Below are 19,252 nucleotides of genomic sequence, written 5' to 3'. Positions count from 1 at the left end.
ACGGAGACAAAATAATTCCCCAGAATAGCCCCATAGGTATTGCTGTTACTAACATAGTTCTGGATTTATTTCTCCACTGTACTACTTGCAGATTGCAATGGGTTTTATCTTGTAAAATGTCTGCTTAAAAAGGCTTTCAGAGATGAGCTCTCCTGGCTCAGTATTTACTGCTTTTTCTCCTGCCTTGAAATAAACACCACAAGCAATCTGAAAGGTCATCTGGCTTTGCTACTGCTTCTGTAAATGCCTTTGCAAAATGGCATTTTTAAGAGCAGTTAAGTTCATCTATAGCCTTTGGTAAACCACAGGAGAGCCAAGCTCAGAGCACGAGAGCTTGAGGGCAGCAGGGAGGGGAGCAGCAGAGCCAGGGCTTCCCTCAGGCTGCTGGGGAGGGCAGAGCTGTATTTCAGTGCTCTGTGGCCTCTCTGGTGTGCAGATCTCCTTCCCTGCCCTACTGTCTGTCAGGGCAGTCACTGCTAATCCAGATGAGCTCCTTGCAGCTGGCTGGCCTTTTGTCTGCCAGCAGCAGAGCTGCAGTGGGGAGCAAGCCATGCTCCTAATGACAAATTAACTGGGGCAACAGGACAGCTGGGAGTGCTGAGCTAGAGGAGATCCTTTCAAACTCTGGCTGCAGAGTTTGGGTACCTGTGCTCCCACACAGTGCCATGAAACTCATGAAACAGCACACAAAGCTCTGCCCAAACGAGCAGCTCCCAGCACTGACCTCCTGAAGATTATAGGGGAAGGAAGGCAGTTTGGAATGTGGAGATTAGAGAGTGAGTGTGGTCAGTAAGATTGCCTGGTGTGAGACACCTGCAGCCAGCTGCAGCCTTGTCATTGTCAGCGTCGCAGCTGACTGATGTGCCCACAATGAGCAGCATAATTGGAAGAGACAGACTGTAAAGCAGAACTGAGCAAGCATGTTACTAAGGTAATGCAAACCCCATCCCAGACCCACACATCCTAACAGGGTGTTATCCACTCACTAGCTCTGGATGCCTGGAGCTGTCAATCTGAAAAGCCAGTTTCACTCAGTTAAAGGTACAGTTGCTTCTCATCTTTTAGAAACCAAATTAAGAATTTTTCTTCTCCTCTGCACAGTCTGCAGCAGAGCAAATGTTAATTTAAATAGAGAAATCACAGATTAAATGTTTTCTTCCCTAAGGAAGATAGATTTTTAAAATACATGATTAGCTGTCTATTCAGATTCATCCTGTATCCTGCTTAAATCTTACAGCTCTTTCAGCAGGAAAACCAAGAGGCACAAAATCCGTATTTCAAAGCTTTATTGGAATGTATATGCCCCTTCTTTCCAGCTCAGGAGACAGCAGGCGTGAATTCCATTTCTAATCTGTGTTAGGCCACCTGCAAAGAGGGGAAGGGAGCCTGTGAGTTGCTCCAGCAAAATGCAATTCTTCTTGTCAGCTGAATTATAAACCCATTCCCCATGCTGTCTACAGCGTGCCAGTTCCAATGGAGTCACTTTCTGAGAGTGCTGCTGTGCTGCCAGGCTGTTCTGCATGATCAATATGGGATTTCTGACAATATCAGTATTTCTTTCTGATGCCTGAAGGCTGCAGATCTTGTCTGTCCAGCTTTTCATGCAGGGAAAGGGTCAGCTGGAGTCAGGCACTATTATTTGAGCAGCACATAGCAGTCTGCCAGTTTCCAGGGGAATAGGGAGCTGTCACCCCGACGTGGCAGGACAGGGCAGCCCGGTGGGGGACAGGACAGGCACTGAATCAGGCAGGGATGAGCACCTGGAACAGCATCCACGGTGCTGTCAAGATGGGTCATTCCAGAGCAGTTTCCAAATGAAGCTCACAAGGCAGCGCCTAAGGATTACACAGCTGCAAAGATACTCGGAAAAGAGCAAGAACCTGTTTGATTGTGCTAATTAAATGTAAGGCTTTCATAATTGATTGCTGTTTTCTTTAGACTCCCTCAGCGTGGCCCAGGGGCACTTCCAGAGCTGAAGAATAACCGTGGCAGGGCTGGGGAGGCCCGGCGAGCCCGGCCACGGGGCCATGGGCCCGCGGGCAGCGGGTGCCACACCGGCGGCTGCCGGACAGCACCGGAGCCCAGCCCGAGGGGACCCCGAGCCCGCAGAGACCCCGGGGCCCTCTCTGCAACAGCCAAGGAGGGGGAACCTCCCGGGGGTTCGCTGCCAAGGCCCCGGAGCGCGGGGGCCGCGGGGCTGCGACAGGCGGGGGGCGCCGGCTGCGCCCCCCGGCCCAGGGGCTGCGGAGCGGAGCGCGCCCGGGGCTCACCTTGGCCTGGAAGTGGATGCCGTGCTGAAAGGCCTCCTCGTTGTGCAGCGGGACGCGGGAGTCGCAGCCATCGTCCACCAGGTTGTACCGGTTCTTCACCGGCATGGCGGCGGGCGGGCGGCCGCCTCAGCCCGCGGCCCCGCCGGGCATCGCGGCCGGCAGCGCCCGCCCCGCGGAGCCCCCGGCGCCGTGCAGGGCTGCGGGCACCCGAGCCCGGCCGCGTTTTGAATGAGCGTCCGCGGGAGCGAGCGGGGCCCCGGCCCCGCCGCGGCGCCATTGGCCCGAAGTTCCCTCATGTGATGCGGGGGGCGGTGGGAGCCGCCCGGCCCTGCCCGGCCGCCCCGCCCCGGCCCCGCCGCGGAGCCACCGCCGGCACCGGCCCGGGCGGGCGGGATGCTCCGCTGGGCGGACAGAAGATGATGAGGGGCCTGGAGCATCTCGCTTGTGGGGGGACGCTGCGGGAGCTGGGCCTGGTTAGTCTGGAGAAGACTGAGAGGGGATCTCATCAATCCGTGCAAATATCTCCAAGGGCTGTCCCGAATGAGTGGTCACCTACATTATGTGTGTCTCATGTCAGTGTGACTTACAGCTCTGTTAGAAATTAGCACGTGCCGTCTCTCAGAATCCTGGTACGCAGTCGATGCCCACTGTGTCACCAGAATGCTCTCAGGATTTGTGGCACCCCATGTGCTCATGGTGTTCTTTCCTTACAGCTTGGTCTTAGTGACAAGGCACTGCCAGGGCCAGGTGAACCCTCATGGATGCCACTCTGGCACACCTGAACACGACATTCCTCAGCGAGCACCAGCACAGGTGAGGGATGAGATGTGCTCAGCTTCGATGGCAAGGCCCAAGGTTTGTCCTCTGTCTGTTGGTACAGCCACACTCCATTTACAGGAGTGATCAGGAATGTGAATTGTGTAAAATCCAAAGGGTGGAGGGTTACACGAGTGCCAATGGATCTCATCTGAGTTCCCCCAAATTAATTTTTGAGTCATAAAAGTAACTCCCAGCCAGATGTTTGAATGTTTTTTGATGCCCCCTTTTATGTGGCTTATGCATTAGCCAAAAAGAAAACTTTGGCCACAGGCAGACAGTGCACAGTTCCCAGTATCCATCTCAGGAGTGTGATCACCCTGAGCTTCTTGGCATTTTGAGTCCTTGTAAGTCAGTGGGAGATGGGCAAGAGCCAAGAATCCAGAAACTTTTAATTAAGAGAGGGAGAAAAAGCCCAAGGAATTAATATTGGTTCACAGACTATGACCCTACATGTTCAAGTATTTTGAGGTATTAGCAGCTCTTTCTGGGGAGGGTTCTGTGGTCAGCCTTCTGTCTTTGTGAAGTTTTTCTCTTTCCAGACAGACTTCTTTCCTTCCAATCTATAGCACTGTATTACCTTCTCATTTAAATATTCACAACTTTATGCTAATCCTGCTTTTATACAGCATAACTCAATATGGGTTTTGTCAGTTGGTTTCTGTCCAAGATGCTCCTCTAGATACACATCTCGCCTGCAGATTCATCAGTTTAGTTCTTTGTTGGTGATTTTTTGTGTGGTCTGTGGTGATGGTTTGTGTGTACTTAGAACATTTCATGGCTGTTTTCTTACCTTGTACCTATCACGATTAAAAAAATATCTGTTGACCTGAATAAACAACATAGATTTTGTGTGCAAATGTCCTTGGACTGACTGAGCAACATTCAGGTCTTTGGTTCTCCTAAGCCCAAGGAGGAGGAGATGCCACCCAGTCAGGCTGTGCTCATACTTCCTTTGATGCTAACGCCAGCAAAGCTCAACTCATATGGGGAAAAACCTAACACAGCCACTACTGGTGAGTGTCTACATTGATTCTGCAATACTGCATTTCAGCTGAGGCATGCAGGAACCTGCCATCGTGCTGAGCTGCTCAAAGCTTCTCCTCATTACCCTCTCATTGCCACAAGAGCATTCCTATATATGTGGGTGCATATGGACTTCACTTGGGAGAGTTAAAATTTTAAATCTGATAGAAAGAACAGGATGAAATAACGAGAATGGTCTTTTTAATTCCATTCTGGTGCTTTCCAGTATCCCAGAGATTATAAAATCCTCTGGGTAGGAGGAAAGAAATATCTCATGGGAATCCTGAGAAAAAGAAAGCAACTGTTATTTAATAAAGCTTGCAGTGCCAGTTTCTGTTAGATCACAATTGAATGGAGATGTTTAATACTCCCTGTTCATGAACTTCTGTGAACTTTTCATAGGGCTTAAATCTCCTGAGGTTAATGGTTTGGATCTGTGTTCAAGAATTGAATTTGAAGGCTGCTAAACCTAAAAAGCTGTTAATTTTCTAGCTTGTTTGTTGGGCAAAGAAAATTCTTTGACTCCACTGGAAGTAAAAAAGCTGTATGCCTTTTCTTCTGGACAATGAAACTGGGCAAATATGTGGAATGAAGCATTTACACAGGACATCGTCACGGATTTAGTATAAACAAACCCTGAGTAGCATTGAACAGTTGGCCAAACCTCATGGTGGGTGTTTGCATCACATGGAGGTACTGAACGAGTTATTCCTTTGATGTGCAAAGCACTCAGAAAGTCCCGTTTCTCTGAACACAGTAGGAGTGAAGCCCCAAGACAGCTTCTTGGCTCAGAGCTGCAAGTGTTTCTGCAGGGACCAGGTTTGTATCAGCTTTCTTTCTCAGGCACAAGCTCCCAAGATTTCCTTCCTTCTCTTTCTCTCACATGGGTGCACATTTCTGCTTCCCCAGGACTCTGCATGGAAGTCTCTCTTCTTACATAAGTTCATCTTTTGAAGAGACCTTGAATTAGTGTAAATTGGGTAGTGGGTGTTACAGGCAGGGTGTTTAATTGGTTCCTTGGTTGGCTTGTGGGACAGGAGCTTTTGCTCCTGTCTGATCCTGTCAGATTTTTCCAAACTCACCTTCACAGATAGAGGAGGAGAGCTGGCCTTGATGCCATGGAATTTTCCTCCTTCCTGCTAACCCTTATAAGCACTTATTTCTGCACAGCAGAGTTGCAGAGATTTTGAATGATAAATAAGATGTGACATAGGAAGAGCAACCGGACAGACATCCAGTAATGGCAGACAAAACCTGTTACAGGAGAGCACTTCCATAGCACACATAAAAGCTGAGAGATCTGTGCATGCTTACTGTCTCAAGGGATCTGGGTTTGCCATGCCACTTTATCAACGTTATTAATATTTACTTGCGCTAGTGGAATTTTTAGAGCAAAGCCTCCAGGGTACTAACACACCAGGAGACTTCCTAGAAAAACTGATGTGGGATGAGATGTGGGGGCAAGAACAGATAAACCAGCTGCTGTTGACTAAGTTATGTGATGTTACTCCCCAGTGCATTGGGGATTTTAAGAATACCGAGAAAACTAAACAAAACCTTTGAGTCTCTTGAGCTGCCACGAGGTGAACTCGGAGGTGACATGTGGAACTAACTCATGGTTTCAGCCCCCTCAGCAAGTGTCATAGGTGTCCTCTGCGAGCACAGGGGCTGCTTGGTGAGATGATTATACCAGATTTGTGTTGCTCAAGAAGAAACAGAAGCTCAATGTCTCAGCGGTTCAGCTCCGCAGCACGGCCAGGCAATCTGCCCGTCAGGACTGCAAACCTCTTTCATGCATGGCCAGCTCCAAAGGGCTGTGCAGCAGGACTTGGCAATGAAAAATGTCATCTACAATTATGCATATTTTCATCATCTTCTATCATGCAAATCCCCCCACCCCAAATATGCAGCAAATGTTTTGTTTGCATATGTAGGTCAACCACAAATCTTCTGTGGTTGAACATAAACATGGGCAGCACGGGGTGATGTGTATGGATTTAAATGCAGGCTGAAGCATAACTCCACCATGGACGTTTTCCAAGTGGAGTCCATTTGCTGGATTTGTTTTCTTCTGACTTTTCATTTTATAGAGCATTGCTTTCTCATGGATTTGTGAAAGAGCAACTGACAGGAGATACTTACCATCGTTGCAAAAGGAACTGTTAACTTCAGACACAGATGAATAGTTCATGAGTTCATGAGTTACTTCATGAATAACTTTTTTTTTTAACAATAGATTGAGGAATGTGTTCTTTTTCAAAAGGGTATACTGAAGTATTTCTGCAAATTTGGCACTGACAAGAGGCCAGTTTTATATTATATTTTAAAAAGATGGTATGTTCTTTTTGCAAATTACACGCTACTTTGTTTTTCTTGTCTTGGCTACTTTTAAAAAAGAAAAGTATAGAAATGAATACAGTTATTGTCCCTGTGATGCTACATAAAAGCTAAAAATGTTGATCCCAAATTGGAAACAAAAATGCTTACTAGAAGAAGAAAAATATATCAGTAAAGGAAAATGTTACTTGTTAACCTCATATGCTTGACATGTTGACATGCCCAGCTCATGAATTCCATATACCACAGGTGGGCAGTACAGTCCCTCGGCATGAGCTGCTGGGATCAGCATGGTGTCGTGATGGAAAACTGCTCACTTTGCTGCATCTGTAAACTGCTTTATTCCTGGATTCCTCCTTGGATCTGGCACTTACCTGTGCACACACAATTCGTCAGGTAAGTGATGATTTTGGGTAAATGAGAGTGAAGTTGTTAGACTTGAGAGATGGGTAAAATGCTGTACAATCAAACAGGATCCTTCCCCACTCCCATAAAATTAGGCCAGTACCTCTGTTATCTTTGATATCCTGAATTTAATTAATGAGAGCATAGGGATATTACAGTTCTCCTGGATGGAATCCACATTCTTGTTCACTTATTATCACAAGATAGTAACAGTCTGTTCTTATCAACAACTCCCTCTGAGCAAGGGTCTCAGGAAACAGCCTTGTGTTTTTAAGAGTGCCCCGTAACTAAATTTCCCCTCTCCTCACAGAAGACAGATGATCTCAAGTTTCCCATTTCTCTCCTGCTGCTAGATCCAGCTTGCTGTATTCATCAGGATATGCTCTCCTTCTATATTACCCTGTGCCTCGTTACTGCCCAACCTATACTTTACTCTCCACCTTGCTGTACCCGAATGCCACATGCAGTCTGACCCCACGCTGCACACTGCAGCCCATCTCTATTTATCCCAACAGGAAATGAAGGTTTTATCCACACAACACAGGCAAACCAGGTATCGGATCTATTACAGCTTCTCTGGTAGAGGAACAACTAGTCTGTTATTAGCCTGTAAGAAATGTGAATATATGATAATTAGATATAAAAGTATTTCCCCTTTGCAATCATTTTGTTTGGTATTTCCCATGCTACAATGCATCTTAATGCTTTGGCCCATCTTAACTCTTTCCCTGGTTTTCTTTCAGCACCGCTGAAATTGGTGAGGATAAATCTCTGTGTTAAAAATATTCATCTGGGAGCCTGGCAGTAAAATAAGGGACAGTCAGGGTCAGGTCACCACTTGGAATCACACTCCAACGTCTCTGAATTGCTTTTCTTAAGACTGATTTTTTATGCAAATGTTGAACATAAGCAAAACATTAATTTTTTTTTCCTTTTTTGCACCTGCCCATGGAAGAGGTTTGGAACAAGATCATCTTTAAGGTCCCTCCCAATCTAAACATTTCTGTGATCTGGTGGTGGTGGTGAAGCCAAGGAAGTGCCTTCAGTGATGGACATGGAAAAGACACCACCCAGAGAGCTCATCCTGCCAACATTACCAGCCCCTCTGACCTCCTGCTGGAATATGGAAACGCTCCCAAGTTTTTAATTAAACACTGTCACAGCTATAAAAATATAATGTACATCTTTTAATAGCAACATGAGAGCACTCGAGAGCGAGCTACCTGACCTCAGCCTTCCTGGTCACTTCACGTTGCAAGACACAACTCTAATTAATTCGTTTGCTGCCTGCAAGGGTAAATGATGGAAGACTGGTGAGGCACAGAAAAAATAAGGGTCTTGATACGACCTTATTATTTTATCTTGCAGCTAACTGGCAGTGCCAGCTTTTCCTGCATTTTTAAATTTTTTTCTGTAGTTTAATTTCTGCTGATATCCTGTTTTAGTCCTGTTCCAGATCACGACTCTGGTGATCGCTGCTTCACACAGAACCCTGATTATTCCTGTTTTTTCCCCCGAAGTGTCGAACTCCTCCTGCATCCAGGCCGGATTTCCCAGGGCGCAGCGCCACCGCCTGCCCACAGCCCTGCGCTCCCCGAATTCCACAAATCTGCGTTTTGCTCCAAAGCCGCTTTACTGACGTGTTCTCCACTTCACTGTCTCATAACTATATCGGGAGGGATTCATGTACCATAGAGTCAGAGTTTTTTCCCTTTGGGTGGGAAGGGACGTTAAATATGATATAGTTCCAACCCCCTGCCATAGGCAGGGAACCTTCCAGCTTGCTCAGGTTGATCACGGAGCTGCTTTTAAGGTTATTCATTCCATTAGTGACAGTGTAAAAGCCGCTTTTATATTTTCCTATTGTGCCTAAGAGTGTTTAAAATCCGCACACGGGGCTCTCCCAGCATCGATGCAGCTGAGCCTCTCACACGGGAGCACCTTTTGTGAGAGGCAGCGCTTTGTAACGGCGGCGAGAGCCCCGCTCTACATGAAAACCTTTCCGTCGATCGGTGAGGAGCGAACCGAGCGTCTGGGCCGGCCGGGCTGTTCGGTGCTGTTCGGTGCTGTTCGATGCGGGTCGGTGGCGAAAGGCACGGCGGGCACCGCGCCCGCCCCACAGCCCGGCCTGAGGCGGGGCCGCCATGGCGGGGGGGCCTCGCCCGCTTCCAACATGGCGGCCCCGCCCCGCTCCGGAGGCCATTTCGGACTGCGCGGGGCGGGGCCTCTGCCCGATCCCAAAATGGCGGAGGCGGCCTCAGCGCCTCACGGCGGCGGGGCGGGGCCAGCGGGTCACCGGCCGCGCCGCTGCCATGGCAACGGGCGGGGAGCGGGGGCGGGATGGAGCCGGCCGGGCTGGGGACAGGGACAGAGGGGATAGAACCGGTGGGGACGGGGATGGAGGGGATAGAACCGGCGGGGACAGAACTGGAGGGGACGGGGACAGAGGGGATGGAACCGGGGGGGATGGGGACGGAGGCAATGGAGCCAGCCGGGCTGGAACCGGCCGGGCTGGAGACGGCGGGGACGGGGACAGAGGGGATAGAACCGGTGGTGATGGGGACGGAGGGGATAGAACCGGCCGGGCTCGGGACGGTGGGGATGGGGTCAGCAGGGATAGAACCGGCGGAGATGGGGACAGAGGGAATGGAGCCGGCCGGGCTGGGACCGGCGGAGATAGACCCGGCTCGCGAGGCGGAGGAGCCCCCGGGGTCCCCAGCCCTGCCCGCTGAGGCCCCGCAGGACGGCCCGCCCGCCGCGGCGCCCTCGGGCGAAGGGGCGCTGCCCGCAGCACCCGGCCGGGAGCGGGAACGGGAGCGGGGCCGGTGCAAGGCCGGCGCGCAGGGCTCGGCCGGCCGGGCCGTGCGGGGCAGCGCCCGGCGGGCCCCGGGCCGCCGCAGCGGGGGCAAGAGCACCCGGGGGCCCGGGGTCACTGTGGACAGCTCCAAGGCCAAGACCTCTCTGGAGGCCCTGAAAATCAGCCTGCGGCAGCTCCGCTGGAAGGAGGTGAGCGCTCGCCAGCGGGACCCTGCGGGGCCGCGTCCCCATCCCTGCTCGGGCCTAGCGCCGGTCCTGCTCAGACTCCCCTCCCTTGCCTCGGGTCTGTCCCTGGCAAAGCCTTCCTCCATTCTCCTCCTCCTCCTCCCTTGCCTCTTTAAGGCCCTCGCACCCGCTGTGCTCCCCCGACCCTGGGACTATTTCTGACCAGATGCCGGCTCCGTGATTTGATTCATGATCACGACTGCCACGGCCAGTTACGCAAACCAGAACAGGGGTAATCGGGTATTGTGTTTCCGAGGTTAAACTGATCACGGAAAGGGCAAGAAAGAAACCTGCTCCCATGGGGAAGCGTTTGACGTGTTGTGTGGATTTGCATTTCTTCCCTCCCTTCCCTCAGGGCTTGGATGCGCGGGCCCAGCTCGGGACCACGGTCGGGAAGTTCTGGCCCGGCAGAGCCGCTGCCCTGGTCTCCAAGGCGTGTCAGAGAGCACGGTGTATGAATGCTGCAGGGTTAAGCCAGCTGATAACGCACACATAACGGGCTTTAGCCTGCTAATTTACTTTATGTAGAGCAGCAAAAGCTATTTTTTTCTCCTGCTGCTCGAGTCATGTGTTTTCTCATTGCTTTGTGAGGATTTCAGTGAGTGCCAGTATGTGCTGAACTGGAATCAGGACAATAGGGGAGCTGGCACAGAACTCATGCTTTGCAGCTCCTTATTTAAATCCTGGAGAGATTTCTTAGATATATCTTACTATAGATGGTAAATCATCCTCCAGTTGTAAAGATTTCCTTTCACTAACAGCTTTATAAATGGTTTTATAGAAGTTGAGGTGGCTTCTAGGAGCTTTGTAAGGAACTTGTGTAAGAAAAAGGGTATTTATAATCCATTTCTTAGGGGGAAGTTGGAGGGAAAAGGAGGAATAAAACCTGAGGATGAACTGTTTCTCACGTGCAGAGCTAGGACAGAGTTGTGTGATCTCTGACCTACAGCTACTCCACTTTACACAGCTGCCTTTTGGATTCCCACTTCCAAGATGATATTTTTGTGCACCTGATAAAATCTGTGCACACTTGGGGTAGCCACTATATTCTGTGCTGTTGCTGACCTCAGAGTTAAATACTGCAAATTTTCTGGAGGACTGGGTGGCAGTAAATGTTGCCTATGTTTATTCATAATGTCTTGAATACCTAATCCCACAAGGATATGTATGCTCCATGTCAGGAAGAGTAATACTTTCTCCTTCTCTGACTTCATAAAATTTTATTTCAAGATTGTTGTTATTTAAATCCAGTGGCAGGATTTCAAAACCTCTTTGCACCAGCGCCCCAGTTCTCAACTCCTGCTTGTACAGCAAAATACAACATTCCAGAGCCTTGAAATTCAAACCTGCTACATTTACCTCTCTTGGCCCTCAGTGCACCTGTGGGGTGTCTGTCAGCAGCCTTGCTCCATGTTTTATGCAGTGACATGCAGAGCAGGGACACTTCACACTTAATTTCTCTGTTCTTACTGTTAAGTTTTATGTTCTGAGGGCGGGGAGCCATTCCAGAGAGGGTTTCTGGATCACTGATAGCAGCTAGCCTTGCAGATTGTGCTGGGAATGAGCCACACTTAGTGGTTAATTTTGTCTTTATAGTTTCCTGAGATTTCACTGTTTTGCATTTGCCTTGCACTTGATAGTCTTTCCTACTAATTGACTTGTTTCACAAGCTCTTGTTCCTCTCATGAATCTCTGTGCTGCATTAATCAGCTTTTTCCTTCCTGCTTTGCATCCCCCAACAGCAATTGCTGCTGCCTTTACTTCATCTCTCTTTGTTCCCTGTCTCCCTCAATATCCTCTCTCCTCCATCTCTTTCTTGGGTCAATGTTTTTCATTTAGTTTGTTGCTTCCTCCTCTGGCCACTTTGTCTCTTAATAAAGAAGAGGCCTAATACGGAATTTTGTGATGCTTGACTGCACCATCTGGGTGGCTGATAACTCATTCCCTGTAAACAAGTCACTGTCGTGTATTGCTGGATATTAAAAATAGGTTAATAAGATCCGGTCAAGATTTGAAGAGAAAAAATAATAAAATTGGGGAGATAAATCCAAGGAAAACTATTGAAGCTACATGTAATTCTGAAAGATGTCCCTTTCAGACATTTAGAGAAATAGAAGTAAAATATTTGTTCAGACCACTGTCAGGGATGACCAGAGCCGTGGAGCTGGTTGCAGTGTTACAGCAGGACCAGCAGAGGGAACACGGGTGTTGCTTCCAGGATCCAGGAAAATACTGCAAAAAAATCCTGGAAATAGTAATGAAATGCATGTATTTTAAATACTGATGTGTCAGGGACTGCTATTCTACTGTTATCCCTTCTATAATACTTTTGATCCTTTTCCCTCTCTGCTTCTTTTACATTTTCCTATTCTTGCTTTTGTTTAATTTCTCTTGTTTTTCCTGCTGGATGTGTTGGCTGGAATATTTTGTTGGGAGGAGACAGCATAACGTGCTTTTTCAAGTAGGCACTTTTGATCCATAACTTTTTCTATCTAGTGTATAGCATTCTCACAGTGTCACATGTCCATTCTTTATTATTTTATTATTCATTAGTGTGTTGACATATGGTAAATGTCATTATGAGATACACAAAAAAGGGAAGAATACTCTAAATATTGCCAATATTGGTGAAATATCCTGTGGTATTGATCCATGAGGAAGAGGTGAAGGAGTGCAAGAAAGCAAACTGACCATTGAGATTCTGTTATCAGAAGCAAAAGACAGAATAAAAACCCAACTGTTTTTTTTTTTTCCATCTGTGGGAATTTTGAGTAAATGAAACACTCAGGTTTGATAGGCCTGTGTGGGTGGACCTTTTAAGAAGCAGAGTTTCAATGCGTGTGCCAATTCCGGCGCTAGGCTGGACCATCTGATCCAGCGTGTCAGATTCTTTAAATGAACATGATATGCCAAATGAAATAATGTGCACAAATTGAGCTTGCATCCCGAGTTTATTCATCACTTAATAAATTATTTCTCCAGCAAGCTTTCAATTACCAGGAAAATGGAAGAAGCAGATGTCCCAGGCATCAAATATCCCAGCGTCAAGCGTTTCATTTGTCTCGCTGTTCCGGAGCTGCACCGAGGCGTGGGGAGTTTCAGGTTTTATGCTGGGAAAAGCTGAGTGGAAGACGAGTCATTTAACTTGTCATTAAACATGATGGAACAGACTGATGTGACCTGTGAGACAATTTAAATTATTGGCTTCTAATCCAAAGGTAGAAATGACCTGTCAGTCAGATTTGACTATGATGGATTATTAATTGTGTCAAAGCTGTGGAAACAACTCTATTCTCTTTATGGCTCCTTGTTTATTTTTTTTTTGACAAATGTTGCCCAAATCTGACTAAAAAATATTTAAGAGATTTTAAAAAAGGATGGCTCCAACCATCTTTCTTTTTTAACCACTGCCCCACACCAGGAGCTGGTAATGTGGTGCAAAGGCCTCTCCCACCACAGTAAAATTAATTTATATCTGCTTGGCACTGCCAGAGGCGCCAGATAATCAAACTTGTTGGCTCCTCTCCAAACACCACTCTTATATAAAGTGTAGTGCAGAGGTTACAGAATCCTGCCCAGCTCATTCAGGTGAGTTTGATCCCATTGTTGGATAAGTCCAGATAATCTTGATTTCTCAGGATCAGGGCCCTTGCTGTGCTGTCCCAAATTACTGACAAGGGGGTGCAGTGCTTCCATCTTCCTGTCCAGAGCTGCTCACTCCTCATCTGTTGTGAAAGGATTTCTGTGCAGTGTTTGTAGAGAGCTTTGATATCCTCTGTAGATGAAAGGTGTTATATAAATGCAAATTTTGTTCCTTTCATTTCAATTTCATTTAATAAATAAATAAATTGTTCAGGTTGTAGTGGGAAGGGCACTCTGAGACCGAATGCTGCATCTGTATTCTGGATATACCTGTGGAGAGAGGTTAAGGCCACTGATTGTCTTTCAGAGCCCAACAGAATTAATTTTCACTTGTACAAAAACAGATTTTGCAGGCTGAATAGTAATGAAATAAGTGCAGAATCCACTGGCTCTTGTTAAATTGGGTTTCTCATCCCTGCGAGTAAGGAAACAGAAAGGATGCATAGCTCAATTAGCATTTTAAATTAATTTTTCAAGACTATTTACTGAGGAAACTGAAATTTTAATTAAAGTAGCAAATAAAGTAATGCGCTCAAAAGGTTTATGCAATTCTTTTTTCTGTCATGCTCAAAGAAAGATGATCCACTGCATAAAGAAATGTTTTAAAATAAGAAATTGCATTTCAAGTAAAGAACAAGAAGTTTCTGCAAAATACTGTGGTTTTTTCAGTAAGTAAATGGCACTGGGTGATGAGAGTGGTAGATATTTAATGCAAATTTGTCCTAAAATGCTAAATATAGCAGATTTATTTGAAAAAGATGTAGCCTAGTAATAGAAGCTATTCCTGTGACTGTATTCCATATGGTAGTTAAATGGCATCTTCATGGAGCTGCAGATAAAATGGGGTTTTTGGGATTGATAAATGGGGCCGTGTCAAAGAGAATAAGCATGAAAAAGAAGACCACCTTCTTCACACAAAACCAACTGGGTTTTTTATAAACAACTTTACTGCTGTTAGAAACTTGCTCTCAGTAATTGGCAGTGCTGCTTCTGAGCTCTTCAGCCTGGTTAAAAAAGGTGATGTTTTAGATAATAGTAAACAAACTACTTATAATAATTATTTATTTTATTTAACAAATTATTTATAATTCAAATTTATGGTGAAATCTTGTGTGAATGGGAAGAGAATCTGGAATATTTAATATTGTTGAAATAATCGCGTTAGTTCTTCATAGTGGGAATATATATGCTCAACAAATGATTAATTAAATTGCAAGCTTTTATTTTAATTACAGGCTATTAGTAGCAGAAAGGAATTAATACTATAGAAATTAATAATTATAATTGGATATATAAAAATGAATATTACAGTTACTGCACTTAAATATCTTGCTTTGAATGTCCACTTTACATTTATAACTTGACAGAAGCTTGGGGGTTCTCAGCACAGCCCAAGCCTCAGTCATTTGGGTTTGGTTTCTAAAAACTCTCCCGGTTTGTTCACTTTCAAGTCTTTGAGCTGATCCAAATATTCTGTTTTTCAACCAATATACAGAGCTTGTTTTCTTCTGATAGTCAGGACTGTTCTCGAGTGGTTCATGCTTAAGATGAGTGTTTAAAGAAGGCAGGAATGAGTAGGTATTCCCAGGTTGCTCAAAACTTGTCTGCTCTCTTTTGCAGTTTCCGTTTGGCCGCCGCTTGCCGTGTGACATTTATTGGCATGGGGTGTCATTTCATGATAACAACATCTTCTCAGGGCAAGTCAACAAGTTTCCAGGTACTTCACTTTCTAGTTTAAACAAATGCTTTAAAAATAGGATTATTTGACCTAGTTCTGTGTTTCACTGGTTTTTAATGTGAATTATCTGCCTAATCAGCTGATAGTATTTTTGGCATATTACTGGGTTTGCTGAGGGGGTGAGGATATCAGAGTGGGTGTCTTGAACAATTTTTGAACTGACATTTGGAGAGAAAATGGTTTTGTTGAGAAGAATACTTCATACACGTGAAGTTAGGAAAAAGAAGAGTGTTAGGCTATAATTTAAGTGAAGTATGCAATTACTGTCTGTTATCTGGCACTGATAACAGTGCTGTATCTTTGGATTTGGTTTTGATTCAAAGTGGAAAGAATCTGTTTTGTTTCGTACTCTGGCTTATCTCAGGGAGAAGCTCGAAGCAGAATTCCTTAAATGGATTTTTTAATATTGAAGAGTTCATGTCAGTCCTCATCTTATGATGACTCTTCTACTTTTTTAAGCTCCTTTTTTCTCATTTAATCCCTGTTGAGATCTCTCTAAATAAGAGCTAAGAGCTTAGGTATTGACTTATCTAAGCCCTTTACTTCAGATTTATGGCTGCTGTTAGTGTGCTGTGAGCATAAGAACCTCAGATATCGAACTCCAGGCTTTATTTACCCTGACTTTCTCCTGCCTGAGGGAAGTTCCCATTCAGGTGTAGGGTGATGTTGTTTTCTGATGGTTTAAATCAGTGTTAGATTAATGTTACCTGTCTGTATTTTGGCTTCTACCTGGTGAACAAGTGGCTGCACAGGAATCAAATTAGAGCCATTCCTGATTTCCAGGAATGTTGTGCTAACTTGATGCAGGGTTTTACCAGAAACTTTTCCATACAAATAGCTTTTTAGTCATGTTCCCATTGGACATAAGACTTCAGCAGATGTTTGTTTGGCTGTTCACAAAATAACCTGTTCTTTGTGATGCAGACACCTAAATAACTGCAAAGTAAACACAAAGTGGTTTGTTATATTTAAGTTACATTTGTACCTATCCCTGGTGTGATAGATTAGAAAAATAATATTTGGATTATGGCAAAGGCATTTTGTATTTGAGTCAGATTTATGTTTTATTCTGAGCTGTATTTTTTGAGAATTTTTTTTTTCTAATATTATACAGAAACACATACAATAGTAAATATGGTAGAGGAATGGCACAATTTTTGTGTCAGATTTTAAATCTCAGAAGATGTTCAACTTTATTGATAGCCATGACCAGAGTGCCTTGCCAGCAGGATGAGCAATGATACTCTGAAATGATACATTTACTGTTAGGGTGAGACTTCAGTGTGGGGTTTTTTTCACTTTGTTCTCCTCCCAGGCATGATGGAGACGGTTCGGAAAATTACCCTGAGTCGGGCCATGAGAACAATGCAAGATCTGTTTCCTCTGGAATACAACTTCTACCCTCGGTCCTGGATTCTGCCAGAAGAACTGCCCCTCTTTGTGGCTGAGGTACATAACTTTTACTCTCAGATTACTGTAACTTGTTGGATATTGTATCCATGTCATTCTTTGGTCTTCTATACCTAGCAGATTATTTAAAATGACACCTGGGGACTGTGGATGACATCTTTTCCAGTTTGCCTGGGATCAATTATGGTCTGGATGTCTGGATGTTTTGTTTGTTAAGTTCTGGAAAAAACTTCAAAACAAATCTATTTCTCTGCTGTGCCAGGAGAGGTGTTTGAAAATTGAACCTGGTTGAAGCATCAGCCCTTTCCCTGCAAGTTCTGCTGGCCTGAGGAGGTTCCAGTACAGTGTAGGGAGAGTGTGGTGCTTCACCACGTTCACTGTCACTGAAATCCTGTTAGTCCACTTGGCCTGTTGTACCCAAACCCTTCTGAAGAGCATTTTATTGTATGCAATGTTAAATACACTCACATCATCTCATGTCAAACTTCTGTTTTGTTTAAATATTCAGAATATAATAAAATGCAAGTATTTTTCAGCTTTTTAATTTTTTTTTTATTAAAAGAGTGATGCTGTGTGTTGATGTTTGATTCTGTTATTACAAATATTTTAAAATGCTATAAACATTTGTTTAACCCTGTCTGACTCAGCCAGGGTGTTCTTGCATCCTAGAGTATGCTCTGCTTGGAAACAGAGAAGAAAGATCTGGGCTTCAACAGACTCTTGTACTGGGTGCAACTTTTTAGCTAATGACCATATCCATAATCCAATTGAATTCATTAACATATTGTAATAGATACTCTTCCAGTGGGCTGGGTGACTGGCACGGGGTGAGAGCAGGCTGTAAAAGGAGTGTGAACAGCTCAGCAAGGCAGGTAGGTCAGTGCCCGTGACCCGGAGCAGAGCAGGAGGTGCAGCCGGGGCTGTGGATGAGCCTTTGGGGCTGCAGGGACACGCTCAGCCCTGAGAGCTGGCACCAGGTGGCACTGCGAGTTAGCTCTGCTCTGCTCCCTGCACTGCCAGCGCTGCTGCTCGTGTTCCAACAGGAACAGATGTCCACTGACACACTCCTAGGAGTTTCCTTTGCATATGTTCTTCCATCTGTGTTGGAGAAAAGCATAGTTCTTGTTATCAAACATTATATTTGATGTTGTAAGAGTTTATGTTCTACTTAACACAAGTTCGAAGTGCAGCCCCTCCAGAACAAGAAAAAATACAACTCAAAACATTCCAAACCCCCTGTGAACCACAAAAGGTTCAGAGCACTTTTCACTTGCAGTTTGGTGAGTTCTCAGCAGGAATTCTCCAGTCTTTTCTGTTGTTTATTTGTTCATGTGTGATTTTGTTTGCCTTGCAACCCTAATGCTGCCAAAACTGTCAGCTCTCTTGAGCCTGCATTTCAGCTTGTTCACAACAGAAGTGGGGAGAGCTTTGGTGGTGCCTGCATGTCAGACATGTCCCTGGAGGAACTGGAACACTCTGAAATATTAATTATCAAAAGTCAAATTGTGTCATTGCAGGTATAGGTTAGACATGAGAAGATGTTTGGTGCTGTTTGTAGTGTAGGATTTTGTTGCAAAGGGCTGGATGAGAAATTAACACCTGTGAGATTTTGCCTGTAATAGAAATGATTATTGAAAGAAGAAACTCGTTGAGAATTTAAATCTTGCTGCCTCCCCCTGATGCACTACAGCATTTCAAAACAATTTCTCTCTCAAATATCCTTACTGTGCCTCACTTCTGTAGTCACGATAGTGAACTTTTTCATACATATCTATCAATAATGAAATCAAATGCTGTCAGCTTTCCCCTCTACCTAGTTTCAGTAGAAAACACTACAGGTAATCTAATATCAATCTTCTGTGCTTTGAAAGCCAGTAATTGAGAAAACTACTCTGGAGTTGTGGTGGATGAGCTTCATACTGGAAATACCAATATAAAGGTAGTTCCCTTAGTGTCATTTATATTGAAATGAGATAGTGATAGGTGTTTTCATCAAGGATTTAAAAGTTCATTTTACTAAGTAAATATATACTTAGCTATTTTCAATATTCACCAATTTCTTATTTTTTAAAATATTTTGTACTAACATGTCACTGTAACAGAAGATGAATTACAGATAAGCAAAGCTCTCAGGTGCTGCAGTCACTGCTCCTTCACTAGTAGGGAAGAATTAGTTGGAATGTGTGTGCTAAGGACTTATTTCTGACATGAAATTCCAGTTTCTGAAGAGTAACTAGCTTGGGATTCAGACCAGGACCATGATTGTTCTCATACTTCCTTCTTTGTGTTGTCTGTGAGGATGATGAATAGGCCAGTATGATTAATTTTTAATAAAAATCTAATTTGGACGGTCTAATTTCCAGCACAGCATATTTTCAGTGTTTTAATCAGGTTTTTAGCTTTTGGATACCTCTTAGGCATAGGCATGAATATTCCAGTCTTTGTGCTGTCAGTTCTTATAGCCCATTATATGCATTTTTTTTTCCCCAGAATACTATATTAATTCAGCCTGTGTTTCCTCATGAAAGCCAAACCAGCAGATTTTCACCAAACTATTTTCTTGCTG

At 45.0% G+C, this 19,252-nt stretch overlaps 2 protein-coding genes and 1 long non-coding RNA gene across 11 annotated transcripts in view; 1 reads left to right on the top strand and 2 right to left on the bottom strand.

Annotated features, from left to right (window-relative positions):
- The window catches only part of LOC111937093 (carboxyl-terminal PDZ ligand of neuronal nitric oxide synthase protein-like), a 29,263-nt gene extending 26,784 nt beyond the window's left edge, over nucleotides 1-2,479 (bottom strand). The window contains exon 1 of the mRNA XM_086858350.1: nucleotides 2,271-2,479. Coding sequence (XP_086714476.1) covers nucleotides 2,271-2,375 — 105 coding nt within the window. The 5' untranslated portion in view covers nucleotides 2,376-2,479. The remainder of the gene's footprint in view (nucleotides 1-2,270) is intronic.
- Nucleotides 1,270-1,840, bottom strand: LOC111937157 (uncharacterized). Its single transcript, XR_002868462.2, has 2 exons — nucleotides 1,761-1,840; nucleotides 1,270-1,365 (listed from the first exon to the last, which is right to left on the bottom strand). It is a non-coding gene; the product is annotated as an uncharacterized LOC111937157 (long non-coding RNA).
- A 5,302-nt stretch (nucleotides 2,480-7,781) lies between the features above and the next one.
- The window catches only part of TTLL11 (tubulin tyrosine ligase like 11), a 39,993-nt gene continuing 28,522 nt past the window's right edge, over nucleotides 7,782-19,252 (top strand). For 8 of the 9 annotated variants that reach the window (XR_015278228.1, XR_015278229.1, XM_086858347.1 and 5 more), the window contains exons 1-3: nucleotides 7,782-9,860; nucleotides 15,159-15,255; nucleotides 16,592-16,725. Coding sequence is in view for 7 of the 9 variants with exons in the window: in XM_086858347.1 (XP_086714473.1) it covers nucleotides 8,928-9,860; nucleotides 15,159-15,255; nucleotides 16,592-16,725 (1,164 nt within the window). In the remaining 2 variants the exon portion in view is untranslated. The remainder of the gene's footprint in view (nucleotides 9,861-15,158; nucleotides 15,256-16,591; nucleotides 16,726-19,252) is intronic. The other variant, XM_086858346.1, reaches the window with a different exon arrangement.

This window comes from Cyanistes caeruleus, chromosome 20 (genome assembly GCF_971803275.1).
Source record: "Cyanistes caeruleus chromosome 20, bCyaCae1.hap1.1, whole genome shotgun sequence".
Taxonomy (NCBI): domain Eukaryota; kingdom Metazoa; phylum Chordata; class Aves; order Passeriformes; family Paridae; genus Cyanistes; species Cyanistes caeruleus.
The sequence above is the reverse complement of the archived record's forward strand: the minus strand, read 5'-3'. Positions and strand labels throughout refer to the sequence as shown.